This window comes from Ascaphus truei, chromosome 11, assembly GCF_040206685.1.
Source record: "Ascaphus truei isolate aAscTru1 chromosome 11, aAscTru1.hap1, whole genome shotgun sequence".
Taxonomy (NCBI): domain Eukaryota; kingdom Metazoa; phylum Chordata; class Amphibia; order Anura; family Ascaphidae; genus Ascaphus; species Ascaphus truei.
Window position 1 is genome coordinate 26,986,250 of NC_134493.1, and position 23,053 is coordinate 27,009,302.

The following is a 23,053-nucleotide window of genomic DNA, read 5'->3' on the forward strand; positions in this document are numbered from 1 at the left end:
CATTATTTACTCACCATAAAACAGTGAAAACCATAGAAACCCAACCTCATTGTGTTTCCTTGAGCAGCGAAGTGCATTTTACCCATTACACCTCGGTTTTGAATTTTGGTAATAAACACATACAAACCAAATATTGAAAATGCCTGTAAAATTACACCCAGCACTGGCAACCCCAATAATACATTTCTTGTATAGAATGGTTATGTCCGCTCGCTATGAAACCACAGAACACCATTAAAGCACAAAACAGAAACTCTGTAAAATATACATATTTATATTAAATGACTATTTATTAAATGAAGAATACAAACATTTAAAAGTACATCAAGACAAAGTCACAAATTATAAAACTTTGTGTACTGTACATACAAAACAAAATTGTAAACATTTTTGTAACATATTTTCAGCATTAGAATTTATTTTTTGGTCCCTTTAAATTTTCTCCGTGACACAATTAGTCCTTTAAGTGTGTGGCTTGTATCCCAGAATTTTATTTTTTTGTCATTATCCTGCTGCCTGAGAAGACAGCAATATTAATACAAATATAATTTCAATAATAAAGCTTCATTTCAATACACACTTTAAATAAGGTTAGAACTGCACTACTGGTGATAATTAAGTTTAATAAAACTTTGGTTACCATAACAAATAAACTACAAAAGTGGCTAAAATATAGATCAATATATTCCATCAGAACACGTGCATATATTACAAGATTTAAGCGGCTTCTTATCAAACCATGACAACAAATGAGGGTTTTATTTATCAAGCGAAAATAATTCTAATATAAAATGTTCCGCTTGTGCGCTGTGAAGTATGTTAAAGTGGTGTACGGCAGTCAAATGCAAATCCCTTCAACTCTAAGGACTGAGGTGTCTATGTATGTCGCGTCGCCATTGGTCATTTTGTCTCAGGACAGCACACAAGAATAGCAAGTTAGTGCGTCTCCGTGCGCCAATGTATAAATCCAATGTTCAGGTGTTGCGCGTCAACGTTTTTCATAGACAAAGAATGACGCTAGATGGTGGAGTTAGAGGCGGAGTTTGGATGCGGTCTGTGGCACACACATGTACATGATCCGCAGTATTAGACTTCAAGTATGCGCCACAAATGTGTCAACAATTGTGAAGATTTTCTTGGCGTAAAAAAATAAAAATAAAATTCCCAAGGCATTCATATGTATGCGCATGAATTGTCTACAGCGCGAGAAGAGAGCTCTGTCACGGATTAGATCATTGGCACAGTTTGGCATGCTTAAGGCACTAATATAATTAATCAACACAGAACAGGAAAAACTTAAATGATCACTTTTTGTTGCCAGAGGGAAGCACTTCTTAATGCTAAGGGGTTAAGTGTGCAACAAGCAAATATTTACATCTGTCTCCCAGGTATATTTATCAAAGTCTCCTGGCTGCAAAATCAGGCAAAAGTACAGCAAACAAACCAGATTTACCAATGAGAAAGGATTCTTATTTAAACAAATGGGATTTTTTGCATTGATAAATCTAGTGCAATTCATTAGCAATGGGTTTTGCAGCCAGGAGACAGACATAGCTCCTCCTGTGATTATGCTTGATGTTAATGTGGCTTTCTAAAGAACTAAAACAGGGCTATTTGACTTGTACCAATTCAGTGCTACTGTCAGGGAAGGGCTAATGTTACCCCATGCCATCCTCGTCTACTATCACAGATCATGATGCTGCATACTGTATGTGGATAAAACTATCACCAGTTCAGTGACCTGCAACAAAAACAACTGAAAGTGGTGTTGAACCTCATTGTTGAGTGCGATCATTGTAAGGTAGAATAGATGCACGTTTGCAAACCTTTTACCCCGCTGGTAAAATAATGCAGATGTGATTAACCAGTACATATAAACACCAAAATGGTGCAAGCAACTAATAAACCGTAACTTAAACTATACCATGCTACCACATTAAGTGCAGACATGACTGCACTTTTCTGATTTCCCTGCATGGCATTACGTTTCTTCACTTATTTTTCATGGGACGCTTGCATACAGAAATCGTTCAAAATGAAAAAAGGACCTGATCAAAATATATGTATAGTAAAAAACAAAATGGATTCCCCTCCTTCTTCAGACACATTATTAGGAAAAATAAGAAACTGTGCGCATAGTGCAAAAGTTATTTCCTATTACTGACGAACGGGATTTTCTAAACGGCCATCAACAATATTTAAACTGGTTTACAAAGGCGAAACTGTTGTGAGAAGTATCTGAAGCCGTGTCCTTCCTCTGTCACTACTTTCAGCCGGCATTGAGGAAACGAAACCAATGGGCGACGGTCTGACATTGAGCAACCCTTTGCGTGCGAGAGGGGCTCCAGAACGGCACAGCTCCTCTTGCACAGCGCCACCGCGGCGACCCTCAACCCGGGAAGACTACTTCTCATCCACTCCCCTTCACTCGCGATGGTGTCCTGCGCTCCAGCGCGCAAGCCGAAAAATAAGCTTTCCTTGGGCATGAAGTAGCCACTGTGTCATGGTGCTCCTGGAGTGCCAGGCTCCGTCATAGAAACATCTCACGGCACCCGAAGGGTTAAAGATTAGAAGATCGATTGGTCACTTCATCATTTGTATTTCAATGTTTTTGCCCCCCTTGACGTGTCAATGCTCTAAAATATATATATATGCGTTAAATCGCGCATGCTCACGATTGTTTAAATGACGCTGGGTCACATGTTGCGTTAACACGCCACATTAGCTTCATCTGTAATTACATTTTCTAGTCTCACATATAGCAATATATCACGCAACATTTCACCTCTTCCTGGCAACAGTCAAGAGCTTAAATAATAAAACTACTTGGCTTCTGCCATTTACAATTGTAGTTTTTCACATAGTAACTGCTTGCTGTGGATTCCATTTAATGCCTAGATTTTAAACGTAAACAAGGAGATTACTGGATTAATCAAAAAAAATAAAATAATAATAATATTGGTCAAAAAAATAAATGGATACATGCTCCTAACCAAACATACAATATGTAAATGTTTACGTAGACATCTTACAAATGTCATTACAGAGCAACTAAGAGCACTTAACATAGGAAAACAAAGTATGTGCACACGTGTATGTATGTATGTATGTATGCATGCATGCATGCATGCATGTATACACACACACACACACACACACACTTAAATGGCGAATACTTTGATGCTCAAGGTTCCACAAACACATTGGCGCACAATTTCTTTTTCAGCAGCAAAGTGTTGAGTAAAGGAGTACTACGTCGCATTGTTTTGGTCTCAGGACAAAAGTCATTTGTGAACAGTCAGGGGCCCTCTGTGTATTATACATGCACGTTCCTCAGATACGTTTGAACGAGCCAACTATAGCATGGCAGTTTGTGCAGTAATGATCCACGTCTCGGAGTGAGTCAATGCAGAAGGGGATGAGACAGCAACCGGCTCCGCAGCTGTAAAACACGAAGGAAAATATGGTCACTCGGTCATGTGTTGTGCGGCAGAATATGGAAACTGCGCGACTTTAAGGCGACGTCCGGAAACGGCTACCAGCTAAAAAGCATTACATTAGCGCACATTCAGTTACAATTTAGGAAGACCAAATACAAAAATGTTTGACTGCTGACCCTTCCCCAGCGCCTCTAAAGCCGGCGCTTCCTCAAACCACGAGGGGCGTCACACCCCGATGCTGCGGTTTCTGCCATTCAAGTCATTGGCAATTACCCCCAGATCGGGGTTGTTATACCCAGAATCGCATTTCCCAGTTGTGAGAAGAGATCCCGTTGGTTTAGAGCAGTGGCGTACAACTCCAGTCCTCAAGGCCCCCCAACAGGTCAGGTTTTAAGGATATCCCAGCTTCAGCACAGGTGGCTCAGTTGAAGACCGAGCCACCTGTACTGAAGCTGCAATATCCATAAAACCTGACCTGTTGGGGGGCCTTGGGGACTGGAGTTGAGCGCCCCTGGTTTAGAGGGCGGTGTCCGGCACAACACACAAGCTCTCTGAGGAATTAGAAGAGCAGTGATATAGAACGTATCAGTGCAGTGCTACATGCCCATTTTAAAGAGGATTTAATCTTGAAGAAAACGTTGTATTGTATTGTGTCTTTATTTATAAAGCGCCAAAAGTGTATTCAGCGCTTCACAAAGAATACAGTACAGGGAATTATAATACAATAAGCGCAGACAATAGGAAAGGAAATCCCTGCCCCAAAGAGCTTACAATCTAAGAGGTTTAATGGGAAACTTACAGAGACAGCAGGTGAGGGAATAAGTGCTGTGTATGGCAGTGCTTGGTCACAATGGGTGGTAGGGGTGACTGAGTGTGGGACAGTAACCATGAGTGCAGGCTGTTGGGATGCTTGATTTGTTGGGTAAAATGTAAGGAAGGTCAGTGTTAAATGAAAAGGTTAATACCATTTACAGGGGAAGAGGTGGCAGGGAGGCATGAGTGAGATCAGATGTGTTAGGATCTTTAGGTGAATAGTTTTGGATACAATATACAAAGAGATTAATTCAAGGTGCAGCTTTTATTAGCATGTCCACAATTTTTTGTTGCTGCTGTATCGTCTTTGTTATCCGGAACGATCACACACAGATGTAGCAAACACTTTACCGTTTGTGTTGCAATCGGAAAAATGAATGCTGTGGCATCTCTTTCTGAAGCATGAACCTCCAGCGCCGCCATCACGGCAGACACTGTACCCAGCGCCGCCATCACGGCAGACACTGCACCCAGCGCCGCCATCACGGCAGACACTGCACACAGCGCCGCCATCACGGCAGACACTGCACCCAGCGCCGCCATCACGGCAGACACTGCACCCAGCGCCGCCATCACGGCAGACACTGCACCCAGCGCCACCATCACGGCAGACACTGCACCCAGCGCCACCATCACGGCAGACACTGCACCCAGCGCCGCCATCACGGCAGACACTGCACCCAGCGCCGCCATCACGGCAGACACTGCACCCAGCGCCGCCATCACGGCAGACACTGCAGCCAGCGCCGCAGAGACTTTGCTTTTTCGTCCGCGCAGCTGGGGACAGCAAGTCTTGCTACATCTGTAATTGTGATATTTCCAGGAGTCTTCTATTTACGAGAAAAATTGTTGTGAAAAGATTCTGCGTGGGGGAATCTGAGAAAGGGACTCGGCTGAGATTTCGTTTTAGAAGCTGCTTTGTAACTCTTATTTTTCAACTTTAGACTTGCTGAGGCATATTTTCTCAATGAAGTATTTGCTCCTGAGTAGCCCCTATAAAAACAGGTCGTATTATGCCTTTTGGGACACTTTTAAAGCTTTAGCCTGTAAATGTGGGGTGGCAGTAGGCTTCCCACAGCTACTTTAAATACTGTCCTGTCCATCATCAGTCTGTTAGTCATTGATGACCACCCTCCCCTCCATTTCAATACTAAAACCGTCTACGGTACAGGTCCTCTTTTCAGATCTAGCCAGCTTAATAACCAGGCCAAAGTCCACTTCATATTCTACACATCCTCCGAGTCTTAGGGCACTCACACCGTATGCTTTTTCCCAACTGTGCTTTCAGGCTAAAATCGTAACCAAAAACTAGCAATTATATCTTTATTTCTGAAACCACTGGTAAAATTGTATAAAAAAAAGTGTTATATGGCTATGGCTATGGTTATATTGCACTTTGTATAAAAAAGTTTCCGAAGATGGATTGAACTTTCAAAACCCGTAATAAAAATACGCAATGTAAATTAGAGTGCAACATTTTTAAACTTACCCTAATAGGCACAGACCGCCACAAGATAACCAGGTCAGTGCCCCTGCGCTGTGTTGAAGGCGGGTTGTAATCATCCTGGTACAGACTGGGCAGTACATCTGAACTGGACGGTCATAAAATGCAATAGGCTGCTGAACGTACACGGTCTGAACTGCAACTGAAATAAAGGAAAAACAAATCACTAAAAGCACCACAAAAATAATTACAGGATTAGTTCTGCGCGTGTGTGTGTGTGTGTCTGTGTGTCTGTGTCTGTGTCTGTGTGTGTGTATGTGTGTGTGTGTCTGTGTATAGATACTCTTTTCTACTACATACTTACAATTTTTGTTAACTTAAGTTTTCATCATGATCACAATTGTTTGTACGTGTCAGAAAATATTTGATGTAAACTAACATTTCCGATCCTTATAAAAAAGGGTATATCTTATAAAAACCGCGTTATAACTCAGCTATAATAGCTTTTCCTCCGCCTTTAACAGACTGCATTTCCGGTGGCATTTCATGCTGTGCTGTTCCTTGTTATGTTTCCTGGGACTGAGGCCTAGATGCCCTAAGAGCCGTTAGGCCACTTAACATGATGTCAACCTTAAGTTATCGTCATGTTATACAGATAGGGTGGATGTGTAACGGAGGTATATACAGATATATACAGGGGCTCCACCAAGGTATACAGTAGCTTGATGCTGTAACAACATGTCCAAAGGAAGACAGGAAAGGATACCTGCTTCACTGTGTGCACACTGAATATCCACATATGGATGGTTATAAAGCATGTAATGCGTGTATAGCCGGAGGACCTCTTAAAATATAACTTTTAATAGTGTTTGTTTAAAATTGTTGTGATATATGGTATGAACGATCAATTCAAACTAAAAACAACAATTATGAAGGTAGGAGAGACGGTTGTGATGTTTGTATGCCTTCTATCACTTAAAGGTTAATCTTGCTTGTCGTGAGCTCATCGACTAGAAGAGAGACAGAGAGACTATGTGTGTACTGATGCAGCCACCAGTATTGGAACACTTACCTGGGACATTCTGGGGCAGTCTCGCAGCAATGCTGTGGCATTTACTGTAACATTGCCTCAACAGTTCTGTGAGATTCTTAATGGTCCATCGGATTCATACAGCAGGGGTCCCTGCTGTCCCATTCAAACTGAAGGGGACTGCAGGGACACCCTGCTGTGTTAATCCGATGGGCCATTAAGAATCTCACAGAAATGTTGCGGCAATGTTGGGCATTTACTGTGAGACTGCCCCAGAATGTCCCAGGCAAGAGTTCTAATACTTGGTGTGTGTGTGTGTGTGTGTACTGTATGTACTTGGAAGACTCTTAGTATGCTTCCGTTAATAGTGAATAGTACTTCAAGATCACTGTATTCCCTCCGCAACTGTCGCTCTACACTCTCCCCCCTCATGACGCCTGATTTTTTTTAAACGCCTTTTCCGCTGCTTTAAACAGCATCACGTTATTTCCCTCCCTTCTCCTTGCCAGCAAGTCCTATTTCAAGGTCTGCATAGGAGTTATGGCGGGTCTTCAATAACGTCACATTATTGGGCTAAGGTGACGTAAACTCTATTCTAATCAGATGTAGTACTGCAATGTTTTTTTACCTATAAATCTGTGTGGATATGGCGTTAACTACTTATAATGTTTAAACAAACATTAACATGGTAAAGAATGCGTTAACGTGACTACTTTATTGCAACACTAATATACCTTGCGTGGGTACATTATTTCATGCAAGGTACAAAAAAAAAAAAGGAGAGAGAGAGAGAGAAAAAGAGAGAGAGAGAGAAAAGAGAGAGAGAGAGAGAGAGAGAGAGAGAGAGAGAGAGAGAGAGAGAGAGAGAGAGAGAGAGAGAGAGAGGGGAGAGAGAGAGAGAGAGAGAGAGAGAGAGAGAGAGAGAGAGAGAGAGAGAGATTCTCAAACATAATCCAGCTCTTCATTATTTAATAAGGAGATATTGCAGGGTTTTATTGGCCATGGTCTCAGCTCAGTTGCACGAAAAACAGAAGAGGGTCACTAAAGAATAATCAGCTAATCCCATGAGCTGTAAACGGAGACCCAGTCAACTGCTGCCTCAGTGGCCATAATCCTGTTGCAATGCAGAAAATCATTGTTTCCTGACACTCAGGTATAATATGTGCCTGTTAATAAGCTCATGTCGTTTGTTACACGCTTATTTGTGAACGTACTGGGAGCTGGAGCAGGCATCGGCTGAACAACATAAGGAACACTATTCATATTCTTCGCGTCGGGCCCTGGGGATGGATAATACTGGTGGCATAATGTAGCCTCTTCATACGAAGGAGGTGCCGACGGAACAGCACCGCCACCGGGGATGGACTGGTAATTTCCTGACACCTGCATTGCACCTGTAACAAAAGGATCAACAACGGTGTTATTCGTGAACATTACAAATACAAATCTCTGCCCAACAGAGAAACATTGTGACTTCTGCAAGATCATACTAAACTGGCAGTGGGTTCATTGGACCATGGTCTAACGCCTAATCAATAAACATAACACCCACAGTGTGAAATCAAAATGACAAAAATTACTTGTGTGGCAGCTCCTGGTTTGAAAGAGTCATATACTGTACTCATTTATATTTGTAGGGATCATAACCTTGCATTTCATTATTAGCAATAGATAAACAAATCAATATTTCCAAAACTGCCACTGCAGAGACCAATACTTTAACCCAGAGGTGATCAACTCCAATCCTCAAGCACCCCCCTCCCCCCCAACAGGTCAGTCTTTCAGGATATCCCTGCTTCAGCACAGCTGGCTTAATCAGGGGCTCACGCAAAGACCTGACAACCTGACCTGTTGGGGGTGCGGATTTAAAGCTCCCGCGTCACGCGGGCTAATAGGAAGCCGTGAAGTCATACCTTGCGGATTTCCATTTGCCCGCGTAACCAGGACATTTAAACCTGCGGAGCTGCTACCGGCACCCCCTACTGGTGGTGTGTATATATATATATATATATATATATATATATATATATATATATCTATCTCTATAGCTCTGTCCTGGGATCTCTTCTATTTTCTCTATACACACTCTCTCTAGGTGACCTAATAACATCTTTTGGGTTTAATTATCACCTCTATGCCGACGTCACACAAATATACTTTTCAACACCCGACCTTACACCTGCTGTACAAACCAAAGTTTCTGAATGTCTCTCTGCTATATCATCCTGGATGGCCCCCCGCCACCTTAAACTCTCAACATGGCTAAAACAGAGCTCCTCATACTTCCTCCCAAACCTGGCCCTACTACCTCCTTCCACATTACTGTTGGAACTACAATCATTCACCCAGTAGCCCAAGCACGCTGCCTAGGGGTCACACTCTACTCCTCTCTCACATTCGCCCCTCACATTCAAAAAATTTCTAAAACTTGTCGCTTTTTTCTCCGCAATATAACAAAGATACGCCCTTTCCTCTGTTGCTCGACTGCTAAAACTCTGACTCAGGCCCTCATTCTCTCCCGTCTTGATTACTGTAACCTCCTGCTGTCCGGCCTTCCTGCCTCTCACCTGTCTCCCCTACAATCTATCCTAAATGCTGCTGCCAGAATCACTCTACTCTTTCCTAGATCTGTCTCAGCATCTCCCCTCATGAAATCCCTCTCCTGGCTTCCGATCAAATCCCGCATCTCACATTCCATTCTTCTCCTCACTTTTAAAGCTTTACACTCTTCTGCCCCTCCTTACATCTCATCCCTAATTTCTCGTTATGCACCATCCAGACTCTTGCGTTCTTCTCAAGGATGTCTTCTTTCTACCCCCTTTGTATCTAAAGCCCTCTCCCGCCTTAAACCTTTCTCACTTTCTGCCCCACACCTCTGGAATGCCCTTCCCCTCAGTACCCGACTAGCACCCTCTCTATCCACCTTTAAGACCCACCTTAAGACACACTTGCTTAAAGAAGCATATGAATAGCACTGTGGATATTCTGAACACGATACATAAAGCTTGGCCTCCTGCAGACGCACTTACCAGAACTCCCTCCTACTGTCTCTGTACGTTCTCCCTACCTACCAATTAGACTGTAAGCTCCTCGGGGCAGGGACTCCTCTTCCGAAATTTTACTTTTATGTCTAAAGCACTTATTCCCATGATCTGTTATTTATATTATCTGTTATTTATTTGATTACCCCGTGTATTACTACTGTGAAGCGCTACGTACATTAATGGCGCTATATAAATAAAGACATACAATACAATACAATCTCAGGTAGCAGAGGGTCCCCGGAGCTAAAATGAACGCAGTTCAGTTCCCGAGACCCCCTGCTTCCCACCTAAGGGGGCTTTTTTGTGGGGGAGCATATGCAAATTTATTACCCTTACATACCAAGAAAGTAGGTGCCACATGGCTGATAATCGGCAACTTAGGTTTGTTGCTGATACATGGGACTGCACATTTAAATATTCTCAATAGTATCAGCAACAGACAAGAGGAAACTAGGTTAATGCCCCCCCCCCCCCCCCCTGGCCTCCCAGATTTAATTTCCAAATGCCAAACCTAATAATAAAAAATAAAAAAAAAATAAAAAATTATTTGTGGATTGTAAAAAGGCAATGAAATGGTGAACTGCTTCCCAACTACTAACTACTTGCAAATGTGCGTAAAACATTGGACTTTGATTAAAACCACTCTATAATCCAACTTTTTAAAACAAGTCTTGGACAAAGTTAAATCCCTGGTTGAGATGACAGGCAAACTTTCCCCTTCCTCCTCACTTGGAAAAACACATTTATGACAAACACAACAGGGGGTTGCTTTGCGAAACAATGCAGATGTTTGTAATTGCACAAAAAGTAGAATTATTATTTTTTTGGAGAGGGGCTTTTTTAGTCAGATGATCATGTCTGACTATACAGTATATCGTAATCCATGCTAAACATGGAGAATTAAGTAAATCAAAGTTCAGTTTTGTATATAATATGTTTGACTATGGCTGAGGTTCACCAGTGTGGGATACCGGTAAGTGTGGGATACTTCTGGTAAGCAGGTATTTTAGCCACAGTTGGAGTACATATGGGACCCTTCATTTCTTTTGTAATTGTATTTTGCTTTCTGTATTTTGTGTTTTTCATTTATATTTATTTATATAATTTTTTGTATAATTAGTGTTTATTTAGATGTTTTATTAAATGTCATTTTATTAATCTCAGTCATCTGTTTGTCTCAGTATCTGTTTGTATTGTCTTTTATGTGTTTGTATGCATTTGCAGTCATACTGTATTACGCTATGCTATTTTATTTATTTTCTTTACATGATTGATCGTCTGCACGTGGAGTACCCAAGTGGATTCACCTTCCATCTGGTCGTATATATCCTTTTATACAGTGTGCCACAGTACTAAGCGCCAGAGATATAACTTCTTTTCCATTTCTGTTTGTCTGACCTGGGGGTCAGAGTTATATCATAGGCTGCTAGCCCTTTCTGTGTTTAGAAATCAGCGCTCCCTCCTGTTCTGTTATTAACGGAGTCTTGTAATCCATTTAATTTGAATCGAGAGCAGGGATGCTCAACTCCAGACCTCAACTCCCCCCCCCCCTCCCCAGGTTTTCAGGATATCCCTGCTTCAGCACAGGTGACTCAATCAGAGGCTCAGTCGAAGACTAGCACATAGTTGATCTAGAAAATAGTTGTTAGTGCCCTGTGTTTCACGTCAAGGTGTTTTGTTAACCAGTTAAATAACATGCAATTTCCAACTTGTATGTTTCATGTATGTTAGATGACTCATTTTTTGGGCCTTCTCGAAAAGCAAACAAGAGGTTTCTTCTAGTCCGTGATGCTATTCTTGAGTATCAAACAAAAGTGAATCAAATGGCTCATGAATAAGAGTTATTTTTAAATATTCAAAGAAATTGAAAATATGAAAATTCGTCACTGCTGGAGCTTTGCAAATTATTCAATTGTTTAGTAACTGCAAATCCTCTTCATTTACCACCTTACACAGAGGATATCTATGCTTGTTTGCTTCTGAAATTTTGAAGAACATACTTGAATTCAATTGCACAGCACTTGCTCCCTCACCTACTGTCTCTGTAAGTTTCCCATGAAACCTCTTAGATTGTAAGCTCTTCGGGGCAGGGATTTCCTTTCCTATTGTCTGATTTTGCTGCGCTTATTGTATTATTATAATTCCCTGTACTGTATTCTTTGTGAAGCGCTGAGTACACTTTGGGCGCTATATAAATAAAGACATACAATACAGCAAAAGTCCACAGTTCAAACCTCTTTAATCCCGACAGTACCTACAATGTGTGGAGCAGCAGGTCGTTAACCCACAATCAGGTTATGGTAATGGCTGTTTTAGGCACTGACCTTTTCACTCATGCTTGGCCCATTTTCATTTAACCAAACACAGATGTCCCTATGCAGGAAGGAAGAAACAGGTAGCCAAATAGGTTTAGGCTGCGCTTATAGTGCCCGGCGATGGCAACGTGACGTTGTGCCAAAACAAATACATTGGATCCGTCGCATGCGCTTATAGAAAGCGCGTCGGCGACGGAGCGACAACATTTTTTGAAGCCATTGAAATTTGATTTTGGGAGAGACAGTCGCCACATGTGACTCTCTACACCAATCGCAGAGCGCCTACTGCACTGTGCCCGCCCCCTTCGTGACGTCACTGGCCTCGTCACCAACGACGTCGCTCCAAACCTAAGTGCAACTTTCGCCAGTGGCGACGGGTGACGTCATCGGTCGCGTTGCCGGCACTATAAACGCGGCCTTAGTGTCACCGCAGATTACGCATGGTAATTTTTTATGAGTTTTCATGGAAATTGCCATTCTAAATCCCGATATTTAGCAATCAGCAAGATCATGTATTTCTAAACAAAATATGAATAGTACCCCATTAAATATCCTTGGTACCGGTCAGGAATTGGGTAGCGCTCAGTATGGAGGTTGCATTTCCAGGAGGTACGGTCACACTATTCAGATACTATTAATTAAAGCTGTAGAAATCCTGCATTGTGGCTCTGTAGCTGGAGCTGCAGAAAATAATGACACTAATTTCACTACCCAATTTTCGTATTAACTGAATGCTTATCTTCTGGAAACCTGAAACATCCAAGTGCATTTTCAAGTGTCAGCAGATCTAAAAAACAGACACAAACTTTAGTCCAACCACCGGCCACAAACAGCAGATTTTAAGCTTCATGTAAGGCTACGCTTATAGTGCCAGCGTCGGCAGGCTACGGTCGCTGGAAAAATCAAATTGAGATGACTTCCAGCGATCGCGACCAAGCCATCGCTCCGCGCTTACAATAAGCGTGCGCGAAGGGGGCAATGCATTTGTTTTGACGCGACGTCGCGTCGCTGTAAGCGCAGCCTAACGCATGTACTTTGCATAATGACCAATTCCTGTTTGTGCGTTATCTTAGAAAGCCAGGCCTGGAGCAGTCCAGCAAGAAACACAGGTAAACCAACATAGCCTTAATCATTCTCACACATAAATGACGTGTTAACGTACTACCTTGGGAGACATTTCTAAAACAAAAAGTAAAAATAACTGGTTTGTCTGTAATAAAAAAGTTTAAAATATGTGCCTTCAACCATTTGTGCAATAAAACATAGCCCAGTATGACATTTATCCCATTGCATTGTTGAATAGAACATTCAAGAGGAAACATCTGCTTTGGATAAGGTGCAACATGCACTGTTACGAAGAATTGATACTTTAGTTTTTTTTTTTTAAAGGGAGGACCAGTGGTAAAAATAAAGTCATAATAATGCATTTGTTTTGAGGTTTACTAGGTAGTTTAAAAACAAAGCTAAAATGACCTAATGTATGAATCATTATTCAGCCGGTTTGCTTTAGTAGCCCTGTGTGTGTCGGGGGACCGATCATGTGATGGCGGTGTCCCTGATGACGGAATGGAAGGAGACCTCTTCCGTTGTTGAATGGAAGGAGACCTCTTCCGTTCAGTCGACCAGATTGCGTTGAGCGCGCCATTGAAGCACCTGCACTGAAGCAGAGACATCCTTAAAACTTGACCTGTTGGTGGCCCCTGTCACGAGAGAACAGACAATATATCTAATAACCGGGCCAGATTGAACAAGATTAGGATATAGTAAACTGAATGAGTTTATTTCCTATGAGCAGAACAGACAATACATCAAGCAAATAACATTACAGAAATATTTACACTTACTGGGGTTGGATAATGAGATATTCAGCCGAATAGCAGCTCATTTAGTTGTTACAGTCACGACAAGCACAGGAATAAGGGGTGCAAGCAATTATATAGACGCAGGACCCCATTCCCAACATGGCAGTTCAGTTATTGGTGAACAATTACATTGTCCCAATCACAGGTTGACAGGTAACGCGAGAAGCAAGGTTTACCCAGCCCCTCATTAATACACCCCTCCCCTGTTCCTACCTGGCCAGCCCATTTATAAAAAAATATGACATGAGGCCTGGGTGCCGTCCTGTCTAGCAAAAATGCTTATTGGGCAGGGGCCTTTCATGTAGGGTGTTACCTTTAACAGGTCACAATGGTTAGTATCCACCTGTGAGAGCTGGCTGCATATCCAATGAGGCGAATCACCTCCATTGATGTCCAGGTCTTTTCTCACCTCTGGCTAACTTCTCCACAGGGGACCGAGGAGTCAAGTACCTCACAAAGCCTTTCAAGTAGCCTCCTTTGATTGTACAATTACATATCAAAGATGCCATTTGGCAAGCTTCCAAACCTATATCCAAAGTTATAGTAAAAACAGCGATAACTCAACTATATTTCACGTCATAAATCAGATTAACGATATGTATGCGACTTGTGTTCGTTGAATAGGAAAACATATCCAAATTTCACCTTCGTAGCATGTATATAGCAAAAGTTATAATTTTTTACACTTTATCCATTGTCAGGGATACAATACAATTCTCCACCTCCCTCCATGTTAATACATAACATAGCAATTCATTCTGCTGAAGCGGGGAAATGCAGACCCACATATACACAATATGGTTAACCCTTCCCCCCCCCCGACATGATTTATACACATACAGGAATATAACACAGGCTGCTGGGGAAATACATCTAAGACCTGGGACAATTCTGCTGAAGCAGTGGGATGCAGATCAACGTATACACAGATCCCATCATCCCCTCATATCCCGATCATGACAGCCCTCGATTACTGAAGTTGGCCACCAGTGCCAGACCTCATGACGTAGTCGTTACATCAAGGGGTACCCACAGGGTTACACAAATATTTATTCTGCAAAAATGATGGCAGTAAATCGGTAGTACACATCTCTCTTGGTCACGCACACACGCACACGCACACGCACACACACACACACACACACACAGTGTGGCATTATCGGAGTTTATTTGCATCTACAACCATGCTCTCGAACTATTGAACTTTGAAAAATAATTTGGGATTGATTCTGAAGAGGATTTCGAGTGATGTTTCCCACGTCTCCAACTGGAATCAATTCAAACAATAACGTTCTTAAAGCACAAGTTTATGTTTTGAAGATAACTTTCCAGCCCATTGCCCTCCAAAAAAGCAAAAAAATAAACAAACAGGTAACGTCAACACCACAATGCCGACATTGAGCATGCTTGAAATGCTTACTCTGTATTTTACCCATCCCTAGGGGCCTCCAACCGAAATAATCAACAGTTGTTCCCAAGGGCATTTTCACAGACGGGTTTTGGAGACGTTAAGAGGGCAATGATGCTCATAATCATCCATTTATTGGTAAAATACAATAACGTTGTCTTGGGTTTGTTACCTAATTAGAAGAGCCTTAAAAGCAGCATTTCAACATTGATATCTCCTCCCCCCCCCCCCTTTAAGGAAACAGCAAGCAGAGGGTCTATGGAGCAGAGACATTTTTTTCAGCACCTTGCTCCTGCGTCACCTGAGCCAAGTGGAAGCTGCAACAGATGACACTGGTCCATATGTGGCCGCGTGACACGGGAGAGTTAGACCTTCCTGGACAAGAGAAGCAGACCCCACCTTTCCCAGGAAGTATCTTGGGAAGCAGGTGTCTCCCGGGCCCGAAATTCACATGTGATGGATATCTATATATGAAAGAGAGATCTATCTATCAGTCCAGAAAACAAGGCACTCACATATGCGTATATAAAAGGTGGTATAAAGGGCGCAAACCGTCCCGGTATCATCAGGCAGCACACCTGATATGAGAAAACAGGACAGGCACGCCAAGATCCAAAGGCGCAATGTATTCCTCAACATTTCTGTTCCCAATGGAACCTTTAAAAAATAAATGTATTCCTCAATTTGATAAATCTGGGCAGAACACTTAAAATGCCTGAGAGGTATTATTTATACTCCATGATGAAATAATGTAGTATTGAGTGCTCTTGGAAGGGAATTGCTGCCTTAAAGCAGTAATCTAGCCTTCTAAAATTATTTATCAACAATTATTTGAACCATGTGGTCTCAGCTAAATAGCAGATGAAGTTGAAAAAAAGACATACAACTATCAAGTTCAAGCGATGCTAAATTTAGACGACAGAAACTTCTCCTATATTTGTAATCACAGTATTTTGATTCAGAAGAAGCCAAGCAAAAAATTCCAGTGAAAGATCATCCAATGATGGCTCAAAGGGGGATCATTTCCTTCTTTACTCCAAATATTGGCAATCAGATTACTCCCTGGATCAACATTCTTCCTTTCTATGTTTACTTATTTGGTATATCTTGCCTTTCTTTAAAAAAGGGATGTTCAACTTTTTAACATATTGCCAAAGTGCCATATTGTGTAATCCTCTGGTTCAACAGCTGTTGTCCCTTGCTCAACTCGAGATATTGCCCTGACAGGAAGCTGCAGTTGAATCATTCAGGTCCCGTACATAGTGCGCGCGCCGACAGAAAATGTTGATTTTGTCGCATGACTACCGGACCACGTGAGCGGTTCAGCCAGAGGGCAAACCAGCCTCTGCCAGTCACGGCCACGCCTCCTCGGATCGCAGTGCAGGGATCGCTCGAACAGGCGGCGCAAGAGACGCCATGCACGCCGTCGCGCGCGCCTACTATAAACGCAGCCTTAGGCTAGGTCCCCGCTGCAGCGTGCTGCTGGGGCAAGAACCGCCCCTCAATGGGGCCGGGCCCGCTATCTACCTTGGCCGACTTGAAAAACGGTGTTCAGAACTGGCGACGGAGCGCTGACCATGCCCCCGGCGGTTCAGCCAATGAGGGCGAACCTGCCGAGTGACATGGCCGCGCCCCCCACCATGCCCCCGTTATGCCCACCCCATCTTTGCCCCTACAGCGCAGTGCAGACCGGGATCTCAGTTGCACGCGCCGCCAGCCTGGCAGGTGCGCGTGCAGTGCCGATACCGGGGCCGCAACCTAAGAAAAGGGAACCAATCTTAAATGGTTACTTCACCAGCAGGAAACACCATCTAGGAAAAAAGCAAGTACACCCTGTCAGAGAGGAGATCTTGCCCATTAGCACTAATCAATGAATTGCTAATCTGGGTGATGACAGACTCTGACCACTGGAGGTTAAACCAAAAGAATTAAAAAAGCAGTGTCACTCACGGCTCGATTGATAAAAGACCCAAGTAGGGTTTGTTCAGTATAAAGTCGGATGAAGAGACGGTTACAAAGAAATTAATTGGAACAATTAGAAAATGTATACATTAAATTGCCCCTATGTAATTGGAGTCATATTAGTCATTTATGTTAACCACACCCCTAACATACACCAAACATGTTTTAATAGTTCACTGCTGGCATACGGTGTCAAAACGTTGTTTTTCCTGTTTAAAATAATTAGTCTGTAACATGTACCGTGTCTCTATATTCATCAGATTTAACCAGAATAACTTCTCTTCCTGACCTCGAGTGTGTTGTCCCATGTTTCTAACAGTTATCTTACAGCTTCCACATTCCAGTGTTCTATTTAATTACAGCACGTCAACAAACTAGGAGAGGTGACAAGTAGAATTGGAAGAATTAGAATTCATTTCATTGCTTAATGCACTCTATTAATAACCAACTATCACTGCGCTATAGTAGAAAGTACAGTAGAACTCATAGCAGCATATAGTGGTATATAGAAATACATTGTCTTCTTATTCAACTCTTCTATCTAACTCTTCTTAAAAAGCTATGTTTCATTAGAACCAGGCGGTCTCCGGTACAGGACAGTGGAATACTCCATAGTTTGACTTCTTAAGAAAAACAAAAAAGGGACTGAAGTGGGAGATTGCTACTTTGCTGAAGGTTTCATAAAGTTTGATATCAAAAAGGTTGGCAGCAGCCAACACAAGAAGCACATGTGAAAGGTAATCCAATTACTAACACATTGCACTCATTCAACATAATGTCTGCTGCAAATTATATGCAATGAGTTAAATATGGGATGGTCAGGACAAAATTGTAAACATTAGAAACAAAAACATGCGGATGGCGGAGTTTCATGAGCTTTATTCTTTAGTCTTCAAAAGGGCTATACAGAGTGGTTGATGGATTGTGCCAAAGGGACACAGTCCACAGTCACAAAGGATCCCTTTGAACGGTGCACTTCAGACCAAAATGGTTTATATATCATTTTAATGGTCAGTTAGGAACTGCAACAAAACGGTCTAAAATTAATTTTATTTTAATAATTTAATTAACACGCATAATTATAAAATAATTAGTATGATTTAAAAAAGCAAAATGTATACATTTTGAATTAGTAAACACTACTTAATCAATGCATATATGTGCAAAAATATGTATACGTATACAACCTTATAAATGTCTGTATCTTGGATTCTAGCAGAAGATCTTTAATAGGTCTGATACACTCAACACTTGTATAAGGTGGTAGTGTTGTCCTATGATATATCTGCTCTCGTGGCTTTGTGGTAGGTATATGCTTCTAATACGGTCCTAGTATAGATATCCCATATATATGTGTATGGTGAATCGTGATCGTAAACGGTTCCAGTTACTCAGTGGATCAGTGGTTTCTTTGTGTGGACTGTGTCCCTTGGGCACAATCCATCAGCCACCCTGTATAATTTGTTCACCTCCCTGGTAGCACACAGTACTGATCTACCATCATTATCTTCCTAGTTCGAGCGAGGTTCTCTCCCTTTTTATCACAAGTCTTCAAAGGGCTACAGTACATGAGCATATAATTCTCAACTTTGGCATGCCTCTCTGGAGTCTTGTTATTTGAGCTTGCTCAAACAGGACATCCTATTTAACAAACAAACATATTGAAACTGGAATAAAGTGACACGTTACACCTTAGCATGTTCAATTGTTGTTTAACACGGTTTAATGGTTTTAAAACAGTTTCAGGCAGAAAGCCTACTTGTGAAAAGTACAACAGCACATCAAAGATTATATAATCCATTAAACTTTCATTTGAGGCTAGTTTGCAGTCTAAACCTTGGGAACAAACACATAAGCAACTGTTTTTTTTAAGTTAAAACAGTTTATTATTCGTGGCCCCCTTAGCACCATTATCTTTAGAGAGCTTCTGCTTATTTCTTATTAGTGGTCACTACGTACTCGAGTTGCACCGACTCTCTGGTAATGGGCCACATGCTGGGATGTAGAGGTAAAACCTCAAAAATTGAAGTGAAACTTTAAATATTGCCTATCACATGCCTATTTAAGACTAAGACTGCACTTATAGTGCCGGCGACAGCGACAAAACAAATGCATTGCCGCCGCCGCGTGCGCTTATAGTAAGCGCGACGCGACGGAGCAACGGATTGGTCGCGATCGCTGGAAGTCATCTGTATTTGATTTTCCAGCGACCGTCGCCTGACCATCACCGGCACTATAAGCGTAGCCTTAGTCACATGTTCCATACTCTGAGGACAAAGGTCCTAGGAGGGACAAAAAGTTGTGTCCAAGACATCTGGAGTTGTGACTATTGCTTTCCTTATCTGAACGCCACATGTTTGTGGAGGTCCTGAGCACCCGGGGATGATTGATGTGAAATAATGGAAGTGCTTCTTTGAATCTACCATACTCTGAGGAACGCAAATCTGCAATTGTTTTACAGGGATGGAAATATCCGAGCGCTTCACCACTTATCTGACTTGTGGAGGTATATTGGGGTGCGTGTACCAACGAGACAGAGAGCTCTGGGACTCTACCCAACCCTGCTCTCAATTCTGACAGGGTGGTTGTGGCTGTGGCAGGGGGCAGAGTTCTGACAATGTAGTAGGGGGGAGCGAGTGTGTCACGAGTGCCTGTATGTGTCAGTGCCTAACACATAAAAGGCACATAAAGCCGCCAACTGAGGGAGGGTGAGCCGGAAATTCGGTCTGGATCTTATTTTTGCTATGTTTTTTGTCCACCAATATCTTAGTTTCACATTCTGTCCATCTTTACACACAAAACAAGATTAAGCCGTGCACCTTACACCCAAACAACACTCGTCAATAAAGCATATTTGTTCAACCCCAGCCTGTTACATTACTGTTAATGATTGTCCTGTTAGTATGGACAATCCATTTCGCATTACAAAATACTAGAACAAGTTTAGTAGCAAATGGTTGTGTGTGTGTGTATATGCTGCAGTTGTACATCTTCAGTTTTATCATTTAAATGCTATAACTTCAAAGCTGGAGTTCAAGCAATATCCTACATGTGTGTGTGGTGTTTTTTTTTTTTATAAAATCAGTTCTGTACTATGAGAAAATACTTATAGCATTTTTAAAAAAACTATTTTTAAAGACATTTGTAATGTATTCTAATGTAACAAGCATTTTTGTTTCTATAGCAACCATTTACAAAGTCACATCCCCTTCCTCTTCTGAGACCGGGTCTGGCACACCCCTTTGGCCCTCTCTCTAGCAGTGCACCAATTGTATCTAGTGCCTGCCTGGTCACATGATCTTCCACACAGAACTTTGCATCCTGGGTAATCTTCTGCAGCCCTAACAGTGATATAAAGAACCCGCAAGCCGAATCTTAAGCGATCCATTACAGGAGAACGGATCGATCGGCAACTTAGCTAATCACTTGTTTGTGTGCAGATTGTATTGATGCACATATTGAATGGGGGAAAAAAATATAGATTTTTTTTAAACAGCAGCTTGAACTGCAGCTTTAAAAAATATGCCCCAAATGCTTAATGATAAATCGCAGTACTATGGAACAAATGCTGCTTTGTGATCTAGGAGTTGATACCCAACGGTAGAAAGAATGCAGCAAAGAATTCTACTGCTGTAGAGATCAGGGATAAGTGAAACGGTTTTTAGAAAATCACAGTAGTAAGTACTTTTAATGATCCCCAGATAAAAATGTTCTTGCTACAGTACCTTAATACAGAGTATAATTTAAATGATTTTTTTGGAGTCGTGTGACCAGTGAATGCACATTTGTATGTTTTATTAGCTCATGTAAATGTGAAGTTCTGAATGTAGTTGAGCGCACTGCTTTGCTACTTTATTGTAAATTCCCGTGTCGTCTTCCTGTATCAATGGAGGCTGAATCATAGCTCATGTATCTTTTTTGTCTCACTAGTAACATCAGTTATTTACTCTGGAATAACAAATTAAAAATCTGTTACACTGGATCAGGTCTGTTAGGCTGCGGTCCAAGTCAGCACTGTAGCACGAGCGCCTGGCATGGGGTGGGGGGGACAGCGCGTGCACGTGTTGAAACCGCGATCTGACATATGAAGGAAGACTTGCGACTAAACGTGCGTCAAGGAAAAACTTTACAGCCTCTCGTTCCGCAGCACAGTACAAATGAAAAAAAGCAGCGCTATGATTAGTTGCTAGTTCCTGCGGTCTGATTGGCTAGGGAAAGCTGCAATATGGATGGTCCTCCCGGCACACGTGACGCGGTCGCTAGGGCTAAACACAATTCTCTTGTCTGCCTAAAAATCTGTCGTGCACCGCAGGGGGAATTTGCGCGTCAAGGTATGAAGTGGGGCCGGCCAGATTGAGGGGCGGTACTTGTTCGCACAGCACACGCCGGGCCGTGCGCTTTAGAATGTACTGGGGACATAGACAGTGTTGCTTCAAGAAATGGAATAAGTCTATCTGGCGAGCAAAGGAGACACCAAAATGCTCATATTACACAGTATAATGCAGATTATCGCTGGATACTTGCAACCTCTTAAACATGGGCACTTCAACTGGAGGCCTTCATGCGGCCATTGGAATACAAGCTGCCCAAGCAACTAGTATGAATTTAGCAGGGTCAGTGTGAGCAGGGTCAGTGTGCAATTTCACACTAAAACTCACTTGTAAGGTAATGTAAATATTCACACACACACACACACACACACACACACACACACACACACACACACACACACACACACACACACACACACACACACACACACACACGAGATAAAGTATGTGAACCCCTTGGATTTTCCCATATTTCAAACATAAAATGTTATGAGATCTTAATCTAAATCCTAATAATAAAGATAACCTGATCAAACAAAAGACACAAAAACATGATACTTTTTCAATATTTATCCATAAATGATTATTTATCATTCAATGTCCAATGTGTGAAAAGTTATGTGAACCTTTAGACTCAGTGCCTGATGAACTTCAGATGGGCAACAATTATCTTTGCAGTGGTTTCCTCCTGGCTATCCTTCCATGAACGCCATTCTTGTGCAGTCTTTCTGATAGTTGAGTCATGAACACTCACATTAGCCCATGCGAGAGCGGCCTGCAGATCCTTGGGTGTTACTCTGGAGTTCTTTGTGACTTCCTGGATGATTTCCCAGTTTGTTTTTGAAGAGATTTTGGTAGGACAATCGCTCCTGGGTAGAGTGACTGTGGTCTTGAACTTTCTCCATTGTAGACTGTGTGTCAGACAGTGGATTGGTGGAGCCCAAAATCCTTCGAAATGGTTTTGTAATACTTTCTAGATTGATGAGCATCAATAACTTCTTTTCTGAGGTCCACAGAGATTTATGTTGATCGTGGCATGACGTGTTTCCACACACCTGTATGCTGAAGACCAACCTCACGACGTTTCTGATTTTTATACAACATGGGGCCTTCCAAACTCACCCCTATAGATCGACCTAATTATTTAAACACCCAATTCTATTTATCCCCTTTCATTTAGCTGATAAAACCAGTGTTTCACTTACTTTTACATATACCCTGATTCTTAATTACTCATTGTTTGTCTAATTCACACATCATTTTGTTTCAAAAGACATGTAATTGGTTAATATAAACCCTATTGGATATTTAAGAAAAAAAAAAAAAAAGACTGGTTTTGATTCAAGAAGGTTATCATGGAGAAACAATGGCTTTTCCATAATTATCATTGGGGTTTACAAACTT

At 42.0% G+C, this 23,053-nt stretch overlaps 1 protein-coding gene across 3 annotated transcripts in view; it reads right to left on the reverse strand.

The window, feature by feature from the left end:
* Positions 1 to 271: 271 nt before the first annotated feature.
* The window catches only part of LITAF (lipopolysaccharide induced TNF factor), a 34,067-nt gene continuing 11,285 nt past the window's right edge, over positions 272 to 23,053 (reverse strand). For 2 of the 3 annotated variants that reach the window (XM_075565368.1, XM_075565369.1), the window contains exons 2-4: positions 7,942 to 8,121; positions 5,743 to 5,899; positions 272 to 3,442 (exon numbers count right to left, since the gene is read on the reverse strand). In XM_075565368.1, the coding sequence (XP_075421483.1) occupies positions 3,334 to 3,442; positions 5,743 to 5,899; positions 7,942 to 8,116 (441 nt within the window). In that variant the 5' untranslated portion in view covers positions 8,117 to 8,121 and the 3' untranslated portion in view covers positions 272 to 3,333. Of the gene's footprint in view, positions 3,443 to 5,742; positions 5,900 to 7,941; positions 8,122 to 15,657; positions 15,821 to 23,053 lie in introns of those variants that run through there. The other variant, XM_075565367.1, reaches the window with a different exon arrangement.